General features: G+C 50.2%; 1 protein-coding gene across 8 annotated transcripts in view; it reads left to right on the top strand.

The window, feature by feature from the left end:
- The window catches only part of CCM2L (CCM2 like scaffold protein), a 33947-nt gene that overhangs the window by 526 nt on the left and 16207 nt on the right, over window positions 1-17214 (top strand). For 6 of the 8 annotated variants that reach the window (XM_081290672.1, XM_081290671.1, XM_081290670.1 and 3 more), the window contains exons 2-9: window positions 2634-2801; window positions 5328-5411; window positions 5515-5698; window positions 6517-6977; window positions 10360-10495; window positions 11868-11931; window positions 14318-14447; window positions 14943-15081. In XM_081290672.1, coding sequence (XP_081146798.1) covers window positions 2634-2801; window positions 5328-5411; window positions 5515-5698; window positions 6517-6977; window positions 10360-10495; window positions 11868-11931; window positions 14318-14447; window positions 14943-15081 — 1366 coding nt within the window. Of the gene's footprint in view, window positions 1-2633; window positions 2802-5327; window positions 5412-5493; window positions 5699-6516; window positions 6978-10359; window positions 10496-11867; window positions 11932-14317; window positions 14448-14942; window positions 15082-15748; window positions 16532-17214 lie in introns of those variants that run through there. The other 2 variants (XM_081290667.1, XM_081290666.1) reach the window with 2 other exon arrangements.

Below are 17214 nucleotides of genomic sequence, written 5' to 3'. Positions count from 1 at the left end.
AGGGCCAACTCCGAGGTCTCAGCCCTGGGGTCACCCCATCTTCACCCCTTCCTGACTCTGAGAACTTCTCTAGTCTGCTTTTCTGGGTATCTCACCTTCTTGGGGTTCAGGGAGCTCCTCAGATTCCAACTCCCATCCCACCTCCATCTGCACAGAGCCCTCTTTCCCCAAGAAGCCTGGGTCAGGGCCATTCTAAAGGACACCCATGTCATCTCTGGACATCCAAACGTGTGTGTCCTGTCTTGGTTCGTGTTGTTGTTGTTGTTTGTTTTGTTGTTTATTTTTGGTTCCAGGGATTGAACCCAGGGATGCTTAACCACTGAGACACATCCCCAACCCTTTTTTATATTTTACCTTAGATCTTGCTAAGGTGCTTAGGGCCTTGCTAAGTTGCTAAGTTGCAATCCTCCTGCCTCAGCCTCCCACCCACTGGGATCACTGGCATGCGCCTGCGCCCAGCTGTTTATTCTTTTAATAGATATTTACTGTTGTGTGCCATGAATTGTGCCTGAGGCTGGTGAGGACACAGAGGTGAGCAAAGTCAAATAAGGCCCCTGCTCCCTCCCTGAAACTCACAGTCTCAGGGGGGAAACAACTATTAATAAAAAAAAAAAAGGCAATGGATTGATCAGCGTAAAATTGCATAAAAGGCTCCATGCGCAGTTCTAGGGGGCAGACTATCAGGGTCCTGGCCATTGACTGGTCAGTTTGAGCTGAGAGGTGATGGGTAGAAAGAAAGGGAGTGGGGAAGGGGGTTTTGAGCAGAGGAACAGCACGTGCAAACAGTACGGCAGGAATGAGCGTAGTGTAGGGAGAACTGAGAGGTGGCCAGGTAGCTGCGCATGGGAAGCCAGGAGGAGTGTGTAAGATGAGGCTGGACCATTCAGGATCACCCCACCCCACCCCACCCCATTCACCTATGAGGGATGAAGTCGCAGCTCCAGGGGGCACTCAAGGCCCCTGACCCACACACTGACCGCTCACAGCTCCTCTAGGATCATTCCTACCCAGCCATCAGAGCTCCCAGGGGTTCGCACCTGCTGCGCCCTCTGCTTGGAATGCCTTCTCCCTGATATTTTGCTCTCATTCTCAGCGCTTCCACATACCCCATGCAGGCTCCATGACACAGGTTCTAGAACGTGAGTGGGCATGTGTCAGAATCACCTGGAGAGCCTGACAAAATGCAGATCGTTGGGTCTCACCCCCACTCTCTGATCCAACAGGGCTGGCCTGAGATCTGGGAATCTGCATTTCTAACCGCCCCCTCCATCCCCCTATCCCCCACCCAGGTGATACTGGCTGTGGGGCCATGCTCTGACCACTGGCTTAGATCCTGGCTACTGGAGCTATGGGGTACAGACCCCAGCACCCACATCTGCTGGCACCTTGTTAGAAATGCAGCCTCAGCCCCACCCCAGATCTCCTGAATCAGAACTCGTGAGCACAGTATAGTCTGAGACTCAGGAGTTTAGGTCATTTATCACAAGCCCTGGAGGCAGGGCTGGGGAAACACCCGTGCAGGCCCAGCCACACTGGCACGAATGAAGCTTACTGAGCAAATCTGTGGATGAACACATGCACCTGAATTGAGCATCATTTGTTTGTCCTTGTTCACCCTTGTTGTGGAATCTAAGTAACCACACTGTGCATTCTGCACGCTCGCTGGGTTTCAGCTGGGCCACCACTGAAATCACCCAGGGACGCTTTACAAATCCTGATGTCTGGATTCCAGTTCCAGAATTTCTGATTCTCATGATTTGGGGTGTAGCTTGGGCACCTGAAGTTTTAGAAGCTGCCCAAGTGGTCACAGATTGCAGCCAGGGTAGGGATGGCTGCTCTGAGGTGTGGATGTCACACTGGGTCATGCATCAGAATCACCTGGAGGGCGTGCTAAATTTCAATTGCTGGGCCTCCAGTGTGGGGTGGGGACAGGAGGCCTGCATTTCTCTCAAGTGCCCAGGTGCCACCACTGGTCCAGGAACCACACATGACAACTGCTGCTTGAGAGAAGTGCTCAGACTTTCTTCTGGGGGGCAGGGGGGCTATAGGGGATTAAATTCAGGGGCACTTGGCTACTGAGCCACATCCCCAGCCCTATTTTGTATTTTATTTAGAGAAAGGGTCTCACTGAGTTGCTTAGTGCCTTGCTTATTAGTCTGTGCTGGGCCCTGGAATGTACATCTTTAACCTTGATCTAGGTCATTTTTTGTACAGGTGCTTCTGAATTAGACTTAAATTTATGTATTTCTAAATTTTAAGGAAACACAGAGGATAGCCTAACAAATACCTATGCACCTAACACTGGGCCACACCAACTATTTTTCTGTATTTGCTCCCATCTGGACCCATTTCTTATACCTGGCTAGCAGGGGCTATACCTTCCTGGGTGATCAGAATGGAGGTTTTGGAGTTGGACTGCCTGGAGTGAAATATTGGTTCCATCACTACTAGCTGGTGACTTTACCAGTTAACTCCCTGCCTGGGCTTCGTTTCTCCATCTGTAAAATGGGTACCCTTTCTACAGAGATTTTATGAGAATTAAATTTGGTCATGTAAATAAAACAGCCAACAAGGCAAGCAATTGTCAAAGCCATTATCACTATTATTACTGTTATTCCCTCTGTCTCCCCCAGGGCTTTGTGTCCCCTATTCGAAGGCTGGTGTTCCCCAAGGCCGCACGTCGTGCAGCCTTTCGGACCAGTGTGAGCCGCCGGCCCCTGCACTCAATGCCCCTTTATCCTCCCGACTACCTCATTGACCCCCAGATCCTTCTGTGTGACTACCTGGAGAAAGAGGTCAAGGTGAGTGTGGGATGAGAAGGGGTGGGAACAGCCTTGAGGTCAGGAGAGACCTTTTCTGTCCCCCACACCAGCTCCTGACCAGGCCTACCTCAACACAGGGGAAGCTGTGGCTCATGGGAAACAGGAGGCCTGGGTCCATGTTAGCCACACCCCTCTGTTCTGCTGTGCACCCTCAGCAAGGGACCTCCTTTCACTGAGCACCCGTGTCCCCATCTCAACATGAGCTCCTAACCTATTCCCAGGGGAGAGTGGCTAGGAGAGGGTTCCCTGCCCTGAAAATTCTGTTCTCCCATAAGCTTTTACTACAATGACTTTGTGGTTGCTCTGATAGTGTCCAGGTTAAAAGCAAGCCACAAAGGTCTCTTGACTACTTAGAAGCTTTATTTTTATTTCCGGGATACCATGAAGGAGCAGTAAGGGATCCTAATTTAGCTAGGGGAAGACTGCAAAGGGATAGAGTTGCAGATTTAGCAAACAGGCCACCTAGTTAAATTTGAATTTCAGATAAGCAATGAATACTTTTTTAGCATAAACATGTCCCAAATATTGTACATACTAACCATACCAAAAACCTAAAAACAAAATTCCTGTTGATATGAAATTCAAATTTAACTGGCATCTTGTACTTTATATGCTATATAAATACTGCACACTGACCAATTGTGCCATGGGAGCATCCCTGTATTTTATCTGGAAACCATATACAGAGGGAAAAGCTAACCAATAAATCTACTTAAAAACTGGAGACTGAAATTTCATAGAGAAAAAAAAAGAAGAGGGGGCTGGGGATGTGGCTCAAGCGGTAGCGCGCTCGCCTGGGATGCGTGCGGCCCGGGTTCAATCCTCAGCACCACATACCAACAAAGATGTTGTGTCCGCCGAGAACTAAAAAATAAATATTAAAAATTCTCTCTCTCTCTCTCTCTCTCTCTCTCTCTCTCTCTCTCTCTCTCTCCTCTCTCACTCTCTCTTTAAAAAAAAAAAAAAAAAAAAGAGGGAGGCTGGGCATGGTGGCGCACACCAGTAATCCCAGCAGCTCAGGAGGCTGAAGCAGGAGGATTGCGAGTTCAAAGCCAGCCTCAGCAAAAGAAAGGTGCTAAGCAATTCAGTGAGACCCTGTCTCTAAAAATAAAATACAAAATAGGGCTGGGGATGTGGCTCAGTGCTCGAGTGCCCTTGAGTTCAATCCATGGTACCCACACCCCCACAAAAAATAAAGAATGAATGGAGAAGCCTGGCCCAACTGGTGGCGCATGCCTGAAATCCCAGCAGTTTGGGAAGCTGAGACAGGAGGATTGTGAGTTCAAAGCCAGCTTCAGCAACTAAGCAAGGCACTTAGCAACTCAGCAAGACCCTGTCTCTAATAAAATAGTAAAAAGGACTGGGATGTGGCTCAGTGGTTAAGCACCCCTGGGTTCAGTCCCCAGTACCAAAAAACAGAATGAAAATTAATATGCTGATTTGAAGCATCATTTTTCTTTCTTTTTTTGAGGGACAGGGTACTGGATATTGACCCCAGGGGCACTCTACCACTGAGCTAGAGCCCAGCCCTTTTTATATTTTATTTTGATGGTTTTTGTTTCTTTTGTTGTGTTTATGTGGTGCTGGAGATCAAGTCTTAGGCTGCTCTACCATTGAGCTACATCCCAGATCTTTTTAAAATTTATTTTAAAATTTATTATTTTAAAATTTGCTAAATTGTTCAGACTGTCCTCAAATTTATGATTCTTCTGCCTCAGCCTGCTAAGTAGTTAGGATTGCAGGCATGCACTGCTATGCCAAGGTAGCGCATAATTTTGGAGACAAAATGATATACTAATTCAACACCTTCTTTTCTTTTCATTTGAGTTTTATAAAGGAATCCTAAAAGGACAAGTAATTTGTGGCCTATTTGGCAATGATGCTGGAGGTGGAGGCAGCCACTCAGGGTATAAGGAAATTCACAGGAGTCAGTTCTTTCAAGCTATAACAGTGGAGGCCAAGGATGTAGTTCAAGGGTAGAGTGTTTCATAGGAGAGCCCCTGGGTTCCCCGGCCAAATAAACAAAGCTATAGTAATGACTTTTGCTTCTTCATGAAACCTTATAGCTAAATGACCATGTGTTAAGGCGGTATCAACTAGCATTTGAGAGTGTGGGCTCTAGCATGTGGAGTCCAGTCTTGCCCCTTGTAGCTGTATAAACCTGGGTAGGTTTTCTTTTTTTTTTTTCTGTCTCCCCCCCCCCCTTTTCAGGATGCTGGGGCTTGAACCCAGGGCCTTATACATGCTAGATAAGTGTCCTCTGGGCAGGATTTTTATAGCCTTGCTGTGCAGTTTCATCCTTCTTGAGGATGAATGAGTGAACCATAAAGCACTCAGAACTATGCCTGGCTTTTATTATGGGTTCAGTGAAATTTATTATTGGGTTATTATTATTTTAGATATTTTTATCTCAGCCTATCTTCACTGTGTCAGTAAGGAGGCCAGGGTCCACCAAGGCTTCAGAGTGACCTCTCTGTGCCCTCTCCTACTCTATTCCCCATCTAGTTCCTGGGCCACCTCACCTGGGTGACTTCCTCACTGAACCCCTCCAGCAGGGATGAACTCCTGCAGCTGCTGGACACCGCCAGGGTGAGGCTCTGGAGAAGAAGAAGGGCAGGGTCTCCCTCAGGGCCCCTTCTCCCTCTCCACCCTCCCTCCTCCGGGGACTTAGGCGATCCGACCATTCCTGCAGCAGCTGAAGGAGCTGCCGCTGAAGACAACGGCGGAGCAGGACAGCATCTTGAGCCTGTCTGCCCGCTGCCTGCTGCTCACCTGGCGCGACAATGAGGAGCTCATTCTGCGCATTCCGACGCACGAGATCGCCGCCGCTTCCTACCTACAGGACGACGCGCTGCACCTGCTAGTGCTTAAGACCGGTACAGCATGCAGGACCCTGCCGCGGGAGGACCGAGAGGAGAGCAGAGAGAGAAAGGGCCTAACCTCTAGTCTTGGGAATGGGCGTGACCTGCGGCAGGGCTGGGGCTTGAGGCTGGGAGAGGGGGTTAAGGAAAAGGCCTGATCACAATACCCTGAGACTAGCGGCAGGCGGAAGAGACCCTGTTCAAGTAGACTGAGCCCGAGGTTGAGTGACAGCGGGCCTGACCGCTTTCCTGATGGCAAGGGGTGGAGCAGTGGAAGGATGGAGAAGTCGGAAACCTGAGGCCAGGGAAGGGCCCTAAGTTAAAGCGAGTGAAGAAGGGCAGGGTGACCGCTAGATCTGACCCACGGGTTAGGGGAGCCTCCAGGCCTGAGGGCGGGGCCACGCGCGGGGTGCCCGGCTAGTGTCCGACCACTAGGGCGGGGCCAGGTCGCAGGGGGCTGAGGCGGCGTTAAAACTGGGACGTGGTCAGAATTAAGGACATAGCATAGAGGCAGGGTAAACTTGACCACCACCCTCAAGTCAGAGGACAGATCAGAGGCCAGGGCATTGGGGTGGGGTGAGGAGGGTAGGAGCCGCTGGGCCACCACCCCGAGGCCGGGGGTGGAGTCAAAACCCGGGAGGAGTCAGGCCGCGCGCCTGGCGCGAAAGTAAGCGCTGAGTGAGGTGGAGAAGAGCTGCACAGCCGGGTGGTCAGGGCGGGCCTTGGGCCAGGGGCACCCGACTCCAGAGCGGCTGGAGAGGTCCTCCAGGTGGCCTCGGGAGAGGCCCCTTAGCTGCGATCTCCTGCAGCTGACCGCCCCCGGCTTCTCCTAGGTCTGGGCGTGGACCCGGTGCCGGCCGGCGTGGACGCTAGCCCCGGTGGTGCGGGGCGTGACCCGGGCCCGCCGGGCGCAGCGCCCGAGAAGCGGCGTGTGGGCACCGCGGAGCGGCGCCACACCATCTGCAGCCTGGACTGGCGGATGGCGTGGGGCGGGGGCGCGAGCGCCGAGGCTCGGGCGGGGGGCGGCGGCGGAGGCAGCCTGGAGCGTCAGCGCGCAGGGCCGCGGGCGTCTGGCAGCTGGGAGCGGCGGCAGACGTTCAGCGGCAGCTGGGAGCGGCGACACACGGGCGGCGGCGGCGGTGCGGGCAAGCCCGGCGGCAGCTGGGAGCGGAGGCAGGCGGGCAGCGGCGGGGGCAGCTGGGAGCGGCGCCACCCAGGTCCCAACCCGCTGGACCCTCAGGACCCCAGCCCCGACGCCTACTGCAACCTTGTCATCCTGGCTGTGGCTAACAGGGTGAGCCCGAGGACACCTAGTACCCTTCCTGGGGAACACTGACCCGCCCACCCCGCCCCTTTCACCAGATCCGGGGGTCTGCCTTTTCCTTCCTTCAGCCCCACCCAGGACTTAGGTGTGCCCATGACTCCCACCCTATGCCCTCTGGGACACATCTCCCTGGGTCCCACAATGGGATGAAAACAAAATGGCCAATACACTTGAGAGTAACCCCCTCCTCAAGCCCAGCTTCTGCTACAGTACGTTCAATGTCAGCACCACCACAGTCACAATCTCGAGGACACTAAGACCAGCACGAGTGGAGTGCCAAACCTAGGCAGACGGGAGATGGCATTAGCATTTAAATTTCAAGGCAATATTTAGTGGCAAATAATATAGGAATCTACACACAACAAGATTCCCTCCCCTTGAGACACTCACTTGGGTCTAGCTCTACACATTCTGGTTTTCCTCTGCCTCCCTGGCTCCTTCTCCAGAGCTGGTTCCTCTTCTCTGCAACCTCTGAAAGTTAGAGTGCCTCAAGCATTATCCTGAATCTTCATCCTTTGGCTACACTCATTTCTAGGTGATCTGTAGTCCCACAGCATGTGTTATGTCCGTATGTTGGCAGTACTGGGAGTTAAACCCAGGGCCTCACACATGGTATTCAAGAGCTCCACCACAGACTGCCTCTCCAGTTTTCTTTTCTTTTTTTAACTTTTTTTTTAAGGTGGACACAATGTCTTTATTTTTACTTTACTTTATGTGGTGCTGAGGATCCAACCCATTGCCTCATGTATGCTAGGCAAGCGCTCTACCCCTAAGCCACAACCCCAGCCCTTTTAACTTTTATTTTAAGACAGTTTCCTGCTAAGTTGCCAAAGTTGGCCTTGAACTTGCCATCCTCTGCCTCCAACTCCCAAGTAGCTGGGATTGCAGGCATGCACCATCACACCCACCTGGTCTCGTGACTTTTAAAACACTGGGACTCCCGTAATTTCATCTGTCACCAAATCTTTATTCAGTCTCTCCTTTCCAAGGTCTAATGACCATCTCAAGCCTAATGCATCCAAACCTGAGCTTTGAATCTCCTCCCCCGAACCTGAGGCTCCGTGACCTCCCTGTCTTGGTGACTGGCAGCTTCATCCTTCTGTTGCTCAGGCGGAAACCTTACCGTGGTCCTTGGCTTCTCTTTCTCTCCCTCCCTCCACTCCCTTTCGCACACACCCACACCCTATGTGCTTTGTCAATAAATCCTATTGACCCTATTTTTCAAATATGGCCAAAACCCACTTCTGCATCTTCCATTGTCCCCACTCAGGCCCACATGCCATCTTCTGTCACTGGAATCACGATGTCATCCCTTTGCTGGCTCAGCCCTTTCTTATAGTCTGTTCCCCTACAGAATCAGAGCAGTCCTGTTAACACAGAAGTCACATCATATCACTGCTCTGAATCTTCCAGTGGCTCCTTCTTTCACTCAGAGTAAAAGCCAGCATCCTTACAATTGCTTATAAGGACATCCAAGCTCCAGCCATGACCCCCAGCCCCTCTCTGGCCTCACCTCTTTCTACTCCTGCCACCTCCACACTTTATTCCACTCTAGCCAGACTGACCTCCTTGTAGAGTGTAAGAGACCTGTGTGTTCTGGGTGACTCTCTGTGGTACCCCTGGCACCTAGAACCATGCCTGGCACATAATAAGTGCACATTAAATACCAATTGGTTGAATGAATAAATTAATGCATCTTACATTATACCTTGCGTGGGGACTAGGAAGGAAATAAGCAGATCGCATTCATAGAGACTGGGAGAGGGGAAAGTGAGTTTGTGCTTTTCAAACTGAAGGGCAAGGAAGAGGAAGGAGTTGGCAGAGGGATGGGCCTGGAAATCAGATTCCACACAGAGGTGACAGTGTTCACTGTCTACCCCACCGGCCTGTGGGGATCTTAGGGTAGAGAGCCTGGCCTAGAGCTTGCCACATAATAAGATGAAATGAGAACTTGTGAAATGAGTATATAAATATAAGAGTTGCTCTCCAGGTTGTCTGAGGCTCTGGGCTCCTTTCTGAGGCATCGTGGTGCCCGGGAAGGTAAAGGAGTTAGAGTCAAAAGCCACACGTGCTGCCAGTTTTATCTAATGCCACAGACCTGCTCTCTGAGCCCAGGCAAATCACTGAACCCCTCTAAGTCTTAGCATCTTAACTATAAAATAAGGATCCTCTGTGCTCTGTCCCTATGTAGGGTCATTGTAAGGATCAGTCCTGGTTTAATGATTAGTAATTCCTCATAACCCCCGAATGCCTATCCTGAGTTACATTTGAATTTACACCTTGGACTTTTTAGAGACACAAAATAGATAATAGCTGCAAGAAAATATTCTGTTTTCATTAATTAATGCTTTCTTTTGTGTCTCTGCTTAAACACATAGAGATGTGAATTCTTCTTCAAAGAATGTGCAGTCTCAAAAAAGTTTTACCCAAGAATTTGAACTCCTTCCTTCAAGCAGAGAATGAAGTTTATATATTCATCCTACTTTGATTTTCACACTGAATAATGGGAAGCTCATATCTAAAAATGGCATCCAGTAGTAATAACTATGTTGAGGTTAAAATCTTTATACTTTTTTTTTTTATATATACCAGGGTTTGAGCTCTGGGGGACTTAACCACTGAACCACATCCCTAGCCCTATTTTGCAGTTTATTTAGAGACAGTGTCTCACTGAGTTGCTTAGTGCTTCACTTGTTGCTGAGGCAGGCTTTGAACTCGAGATCCTCCTGTCTCAGCCTCCCGAGACCCTGGGATTACAGGCGTGTGCCACTGCGCCCTACATCTTCATACTATTAATAGCGCCTCCTTCTCTCTGGATCTCAACTTTTGTACCTGTATTAAGTTAAATTGGAGTTTAATCTATTATTATTATTTCAGTACTGAGTACTGAGTCCAGGGGAAGTTTATCACAGAGCTACAAGCATGGTCTATTATTATTATTATTATTATTATTATTATTATTATTATTATTATTTGAGATAGGGTCTTACTAAGTTGCTGAGGGTCTCACTAAGTTGCCCAGGCTGGCCTTGAACCTGCAATTCTCCTGATTTGCTGGGATAACCAGCATGTTCCACTCTGCCTGGCAGATTACAGTTCTTTTTGATAAGTTTCAGGACTCTCATAAATTGGAGTACATTTTTCATGGCAGAGAAGACAGAGTTCTCTGGATTCTATAAAGAAGTCATGAAACCCAGAGAGTGGCCATATAATTTTGATGGGAGACATCTCTGACATTGATTTAAAGGGGCCCACAGGCGTGTGCCTCGGAGCCTGCCCATGGCGTTTGAGGAGGCGGCAGGCTTCCTGGTGGTGGGGAGGGCCTGAGCTCTGCTCTTCCTCCCTGGACCAGGATGCCGCCGAGGAGTCCTGTGCGCTCATCTGTCAGGTCTTCCAGATCATCTATGGAGACCAGAGCATCGAGTGTGTGGACCGGGCTGGTTACCACTACACGTCCACACCTGACCGGCCATGGCTCTGCAGCCGCAGTGAGTACCGGGGTCCCTGGCCTCCCCTTCTGTGCAGCATCCTCAGAGGTAGGGGAGGAAGGATGGCCCAGGACTCAAGGCTAGTGAAGGCCTTTAGGGATTCTAATCTCTGCCAAAATGTCTCCCTAATATGTAGGTAAAATAAATTGTTGATCTTCATGATGACCTCAAACCTGGTTCAATCAAAGATGTTCAGGATGCCCAGTTCAGATTGAGCTCCTCACATTTGAACTTTTCTCTTTTTGTTTTGGATACTTTACCAAAATCCAAGCATATGAACTGCCTTTCTGAACCTTCCAGTCTCACTTGGCTCCTAGATCAAAACCAATATTTGCGGATGGGACCTTGGATACAGTCGAGGGCTGAAATGAGAATGAGATTAACAGAGGCATTTATTGATCACCGACTATCAAGTTGATATTCAGGTGTCAAATCTTATTCAATCCTCATAGCAACTTATCTGCCCTCTTGGCCTCGCACGGGACAGGTCCATCACAGATGGTCAAGTGGGACTCTTTGAAGGGATGTAAGAACCCTTGGGGCCTTATGATTGCAGTTTTACAGATGAGGACACTGAGGCCCAGAAGAGTCAATAGTAAATTGACTATTTCCTATGGTAGGTTATGTAGTTGGTGTCAGTGTCAGGATTCAAACCCAGATCTGTTGGATTCAAAAGCTTCTATTTGCAAACCTCACTTCCCAGGGCCACTAAATGAACCCCAATCACAGCCCCCAGCAGTGTAGTACCTGTTTGTGTAGCTCCTGCAGCAGGGCACCCATTCTTTTCTTTAGAAGGCCCTCCCACCGGTGGGAGATGAAAGTCAAGTGAATGAGATCGTTTAACAGATTCAACAAATATTCTTGAGTGCTTACCACGTCAGATCCAGTGACGTGGATACACTGATGGGCAAAACCAGAGGTGGCCTCGTCTTCTCGAAGCTTTGTGGCTGAGGCAGCCTGACAGTAATCAAATAACTGCACAAATAAATGTGTAGCCAAACAGTGCTGTGAGAGCGTTAATGAGGAGCCAGCCTCACCTGAGGAGTGACACTGACTGAGCTCAGCCCAGAGGCTAGGGACGATACCTGGAGGATGGGACAGCATGCTGGGAAGAGGCACGTTCTCTGTAAATAGTGCTGTTTTCCTCTGACGGTGTTGCCTTCTTTTCCCCTCATAAGATTATTCTTGTCTTGCCTCAAACACACAGTTTACAACCACCGCCCACACTGTCCCTTCCCCTGCTCTTCTCTAGGCCCCTGGTGGGCAGGCAGGAAGGTGCTATTGACCATGATTGGGGAGGAGAGTTGCCCAGGGGAGCCAGGGATCCTGGTGTCACTTTGCCACTCTGACAGTCCCTCTGTGTCCGGTCCAGGTGACAGCTGCCGGACAGATGGGACTTACGCCTACGACGCGGACTTCAGCTGCTGCAGCTCCTTGTAGGTACCCTCCTTGTTGGGGATTTCACTCTTGCCTCCCCACCCCTGCACAAATGAGGTCACTCTTCATGAGAGGGTAGGAGAATATGACCCAGCCTTAATTTGGGTGGAGATGCAAGGCACTGTGAGGGGAGGTGGTATGAGCCCTGGGCTCCGGTGAGTTTATAGCATCCAAGGGACACAGAGCCCAGATGGGGTCCACGTAGGTCTGCCGTTCTCTCCCAGCTATCCAGACATGGTGGCCTGCAGGGTCAAAAATCACAGCTAAAGCCAAAAATAATTTTACTTTACTTTAGTTTGGGGTCTGTATAATTTAAAACCCTAAAAAGAAGAGTAGCTGAAAGAAGATAGAACTTGTTTTTCCTTGTGTTTTACATAAAATAGAGCAGGAGTTCAGGGCCTCAGCGTCTTTCAGGGACCCAGGCTTCTCTTTTCCTGCCACACCCTCCTTAGTGCTTGCTTCCATCCTCGGGTCACTTCATGGATCAGGATAGTGGTTGGAGCTCCAGCCATCACAGTAGCATGCTAGAGGCCTCTATAAAAAGTTCTGCTGGATTCCCACTCAGCAACTTCTGCTTCCATCTTATTGGTCATCTGATTGGTCACATGATCATTACATTATCTGCAAGCAAGACTGGAACATGGAGGATTTAAAGAAATTTCAGTTGGGAACACTGCCCAGGGGTCTGTTTTGGGTGACCGACCGTCCCAGTTTGCTCGAGAATGAGGGGTCTCCCAGGATATGGAATTTTCCGTGGTAAAAGAACGTCCTGGGCAAATCCATGTCAGCTGGTTGCCCTGGCCATGTTACTGAGGGCTTTGGGTTGGTAAGTAGCAGTGCTTGCCGGTAATATGAGCCCTCCTTTTTTTCTCTTTTCTTGTTCTTCCTTTTTAGTGGCAATAGATTTGCCTTCTTAAGATTCTGTACCCCTAGGCTAGTCCATCAACAACCTGATTCTGCTACAGAGACAAAAATCATGGTAATGCCTAACATTTTTTGAGCTTACTATGTGCCAAATGCTCTCTATAATGCACTTCATTATTTTTTTAGTGGCTACATAGCAACATTATAGCTGCTACTATTTACTTATTCCATAGAGTCCATGATTCTAAATACCTTACAAATAAGAGTTGTTCTCATTCCTCAAGGACACCGATTTCCATCCTCCCACTTTACAGATGGAGAAAACTGAGGAAAAGGGAAAGTTTAGCTTTCCAAGGGTGAAGCACCCAGTAAGTGGTAGCCTGGGAGATGAACCAGGAGTCCACACCCTCACCCAGGAAGCTGTCCTGCTTCTCTGGAGGTAATAATGCAAGGTGGTTCCAGAACAATTTAGAGACTAGGGTTGATATTTTATTAAACCATAGTTAGCACCTTCTACATGCCAAGCACTGTCCTGCGTGCTGGAGATACAGCAGGAAAAGACAGAGGGCAAGAGCCATGCCTAGCACATAGTAGGTACTCAAAAAGAAGAAAATCAAAGCCCCTGCTCCTGCCAAGTTCTCAACCTAGCATTAATGAACATTAATGGTACTAAGCCCTGAAGAGAAGCCAGGCAGGAGGGACTGAGAGGACCACATTCATCCGGGAAGGCAGGAAGGCCTCATGGAGCTGACGACACCAGAACCAAGACCTGGAGGGTGAGGGCAGGCTGTTCCATGTAGAGGGGAGAGCAAGCGCAAGCCTTCCGAACAGAGTGGAGCTTTGTGTGTTGATGAGCAGGCGAAAGGTCATGTGGCCACTGCAGAGGGTGTGGGGGAGGCGGTGGTCAGTGGGAATGTTGTTGGAGGATCTGGAAAGGGCTGCATCTGGAAAAGGTCTAACCTGGTTTTGAAGGGGATCGTGGAAGGCCTTCCTGAGGAGGCAATATTTGGAATCAAAGTATGAATAAAAGTTAGCTTGAGCCAGGCACTGTGGTCCATGCCTGTAATCCCAGCAGCTCAGGAGGCTGAGTCAGGAGGATCCCAAAATTCGAGGCCAGACTTAGCAACTTAGCACAACTTTATCTCAGAATAAAATATTTTAAAATGGCTGGGGGATATAGCTCAGGGTCAGAGCACCTCTGGGTTCAATCCTCAGTATCCTCCTCCCCCCCTAAAAAAATAAGAGCTTGAGCAAAAGGAAATGGAAGAAAGGTATCCGGACAAAGGGAAGAGCTTGTGCAAGGACCTCTGGGAGTATTAGAGAGCAAGAGGGAACACAGTGAGGGACAAGGCTGGAGAGGTCCCAGAGTCAGATCATGCAGTACCTTGGAAGCCAAAATGGGGTCTAGGATGAGGCCTCAGGCCCATAGTAGTGATGGCTGACCCCACGCACCTGAAGTGCACCCCAGGGAGAAGAGCCAGTGAGTGGTAAGTGAAGGCCCCTTTCCTCCTGTCCCTACAGCAACGGCTCCCAGGACACATTTGAAGCGTGTTATAGCGGCACGTCCACTCCTTCTTTCCACGGTTCCCACTGCAGTGGCAGTGACCACAGTGGCCTGAGCCTGGAGCAGTTACAAGATTACATGATCACGGTGAGCTGGGCCATTTTGTCTTGGAGTGACATGGGAGAGGGAAGCAGATACACATAGGTGCATTTCGGGGATCGTGCACAGTCCTGCTGGACATGGCAAAGCAGGGGACTTGGAGGTCAGGGACCGAGATGAAGAGTAAACTGAGGCCAGCTTGTGAAAGGCCTTGGGGCACGTCAGCCTGCCAGCATTCACTGGCTGTTTGCCAGACACTACTCCAGCACCAAGAGAGGGGCCACCGTTATCCTCAGTTGCAGAGGCGGAAGGCAAGAGTTGGAGGTTGGGACCTCCCCGAGATCATAGAGGTCATCCAGGGAGCTAGGATTTGGACTCAGGCAGCTTGAATCGAAATCCCATTCTTGCATCAGGACCGGTGTCCCCTGAGAAGGTCATGAAAGAATTTTTGGAGGGGGGCTCGTAGAGAGGGCTCTGGTTCTGTCAGGCAGGGGTTGGGTGGGGTTGCTCTCTGGGACTGATCTGCAGGGGTGTCGTCCGCAGTTGCGGAGTAAGCTGGGGCCCCCTGAGATCCAGCAGTTTGCACTGCTGCTGCGGGAGTACCGTCTGGGCCTGCCCATCCAGGACTACTGTGCCGGCCTGCTGAAGCTCTACGGAGACCGTCGCAAGTTCCTCCTCCTAGGTGAGCCCCTGACCCTCCCAGGTTTTGGCTAAGGCTCCTATTTGGCCCTTGATGTCAGCAATCCAAAACCGCCTTGGAGTATTTCCTCCTTATCCTTCAGCCCAAGATCTTGAGACTATAGGGTAGACAAGGCGACTGAGGTGCAGAGAAGGGAAGGGCCTTGAAACACAGCCAGGAAATGGCTTATAAGAAAAACAGGACCCTGGTACAGCCATTTTATCTTTTAGAGGGACTACGAAACTTGTCCAAGGTCATACAGCTGGTAAGGATGACTATAACAATAGGAATACTAATACTGAAAAGCTAACAGGTTACCATGTGCCAAATATTTGGTTGAAAGCCCCCAGTTCTGGGAAGTATATACTATTTGTCCCCATTTTACAGGTGCAGAAAGTGAAGTTCAGAGTAATTATTTAATTAAAGTCATGTAGCTAATATGTGGAATATAGCACTCATAAGAACAATGTATTAAGCAGGTTAACACGTAGTGAGCATTGACTCTGTGCTGAGCTTCTCATCATTATCTGCCCAGAGTTAAGGACTGCGGGCAAAGCCACACAGTGATTGGCAGCTCAGGGATTTCAACTTAGATTTCCAGGGAGGGAGCGGCCTCTGTGGGAGGGGAAGCAGCTGAACCCCGGAAATCACTGTACCCCGCGGCCTGCAGGGATGCGGCCCTTCATCCCGGACCAGGACATCGGTTACTTTGAGGGCTTCCTGGAGGGTGTGGGCATCCGTGAGGGCGGCATCCTCACCGACAGCTTCGGCCGCATCAAGCGCAGTATGAGCTCCACGTCAGCTTCCGCTGTGCGCAGCTACGATGGTGCAGCCCAGCGGCCCGAGGCGCAGGCCTTCCACCGGCTGCTGACCGACATCACTCACGACATCGAGGCTCTGGCCCCAGACGACGACGATGACGATGATGAGGAAGATGAGTCCAGGGATGGAGGCGATGCAGCTGAAGACAACTACCTGTAACTTCCGCCCATGAAGAGGGAGTGCAAGGGGTGACCCCACAGCCAGCCCCTGAATCTCCCTCACTTTTTCATGTGGAACCCCATCCCGGGGACCCCTAGTCACACCCTGGTCACAGGTTTCCATCCCTGCCCTCGGGGCTCAGCATCCTGCAGTACCGATAGCTTCCTGCAGGGGGCGTGCGAAGCGGGGCCCTAAAGCACCAGAGGGTCTCCCAGGGTTCGGCAGGCGCGTCTGCCAAACCCAGAGGATGGGCAGCGGCCCTGTTTTGTCCCACTGTCCCCTGGGAGCGCGGCTCCAGGACACCCTTCCCTTCTGGGGGCTTCGAATCCCCGCAGCTTTCTGGAGGCTGAGGGATGAAGATTAGCACCACCTGCTGGCCGACTGAGAAAAGACTATCCCGTTCACTACCCGGCAACACCACCACCACCACCACCACCCCCCAAAAAAAAGAAAGAAAGAAAAGAAAAAGAAATCCAGAACTCAGAGACCTCTGTTTGCCCAATTTTACTGACTGGAAAAAAGAGCCAAAAAAAGTGAGGGATTCTCCTGATCCTCTTTAGCTATGACCTCCCATTTCTCATCTCTGTAATCATTTCAGCCCTAACAATTTTCAAGAGGATGGTGAAGGTCAAGACCCTAGTGCTGGGCCTAGCACATGGTAGGCACTTAGTAAAGGCTGTTCCCTTCCACATGGAACACTTTTTGTGTCAGTTTACGCATCTGGCCTTGGAGAGATAGGGCGGGAACTGAGGTGGGTGAGATGTTAAGAAGACTGTCAGGGAGCTCAGTTTGGTGGGGGAGGAGCCTCCTTTAACAACGCTCTTAACACCCTGGCTCTGTGCCTAAACCCCAGACCAGGGAACAGCCAAAACCCTGTGAACAACCATCCTGGGGCCTGGGAAAGTCAAAGAAATCTGGAAGCAGGGGTAGAGACCTAGAGAAGTCAAGATAAGGGTAACGCTCTGCACAGCCTCAGTAAAGGCTGGGAGGCTTGAGAGGAGGCCAGAGACTTCCCTAGAGAAGCTCAAATATATTTGTCAAACTTTACAAAGCCTTTAGTGGCTGGACATGTGATACTTACTGAGGTACACGCTATTATCGATTTTTAAGTAATATTATTGTTAGATCTTCGGATCCAGAAGGTTCCATGATTCA

This window comes from Spermophilus citellus (genome assembly GCF_964194105.1).
Source record: "Spermophilus citellus genome assembly, chromosome: 4".
In the NCBI taxonomy this organism is placed as follows: domain Eukaryota; kingdom Metazoa; phylum Chordata; class Mammalia; order Rodentia; family Sciuridae; genus Spermophilus; species Spermophilus citellus.
The sequence above is the reverse complement of the archived record's forward strand: the minus strand, read 5'-3'. Positions and strand labels throughout refer to the sequence as shown.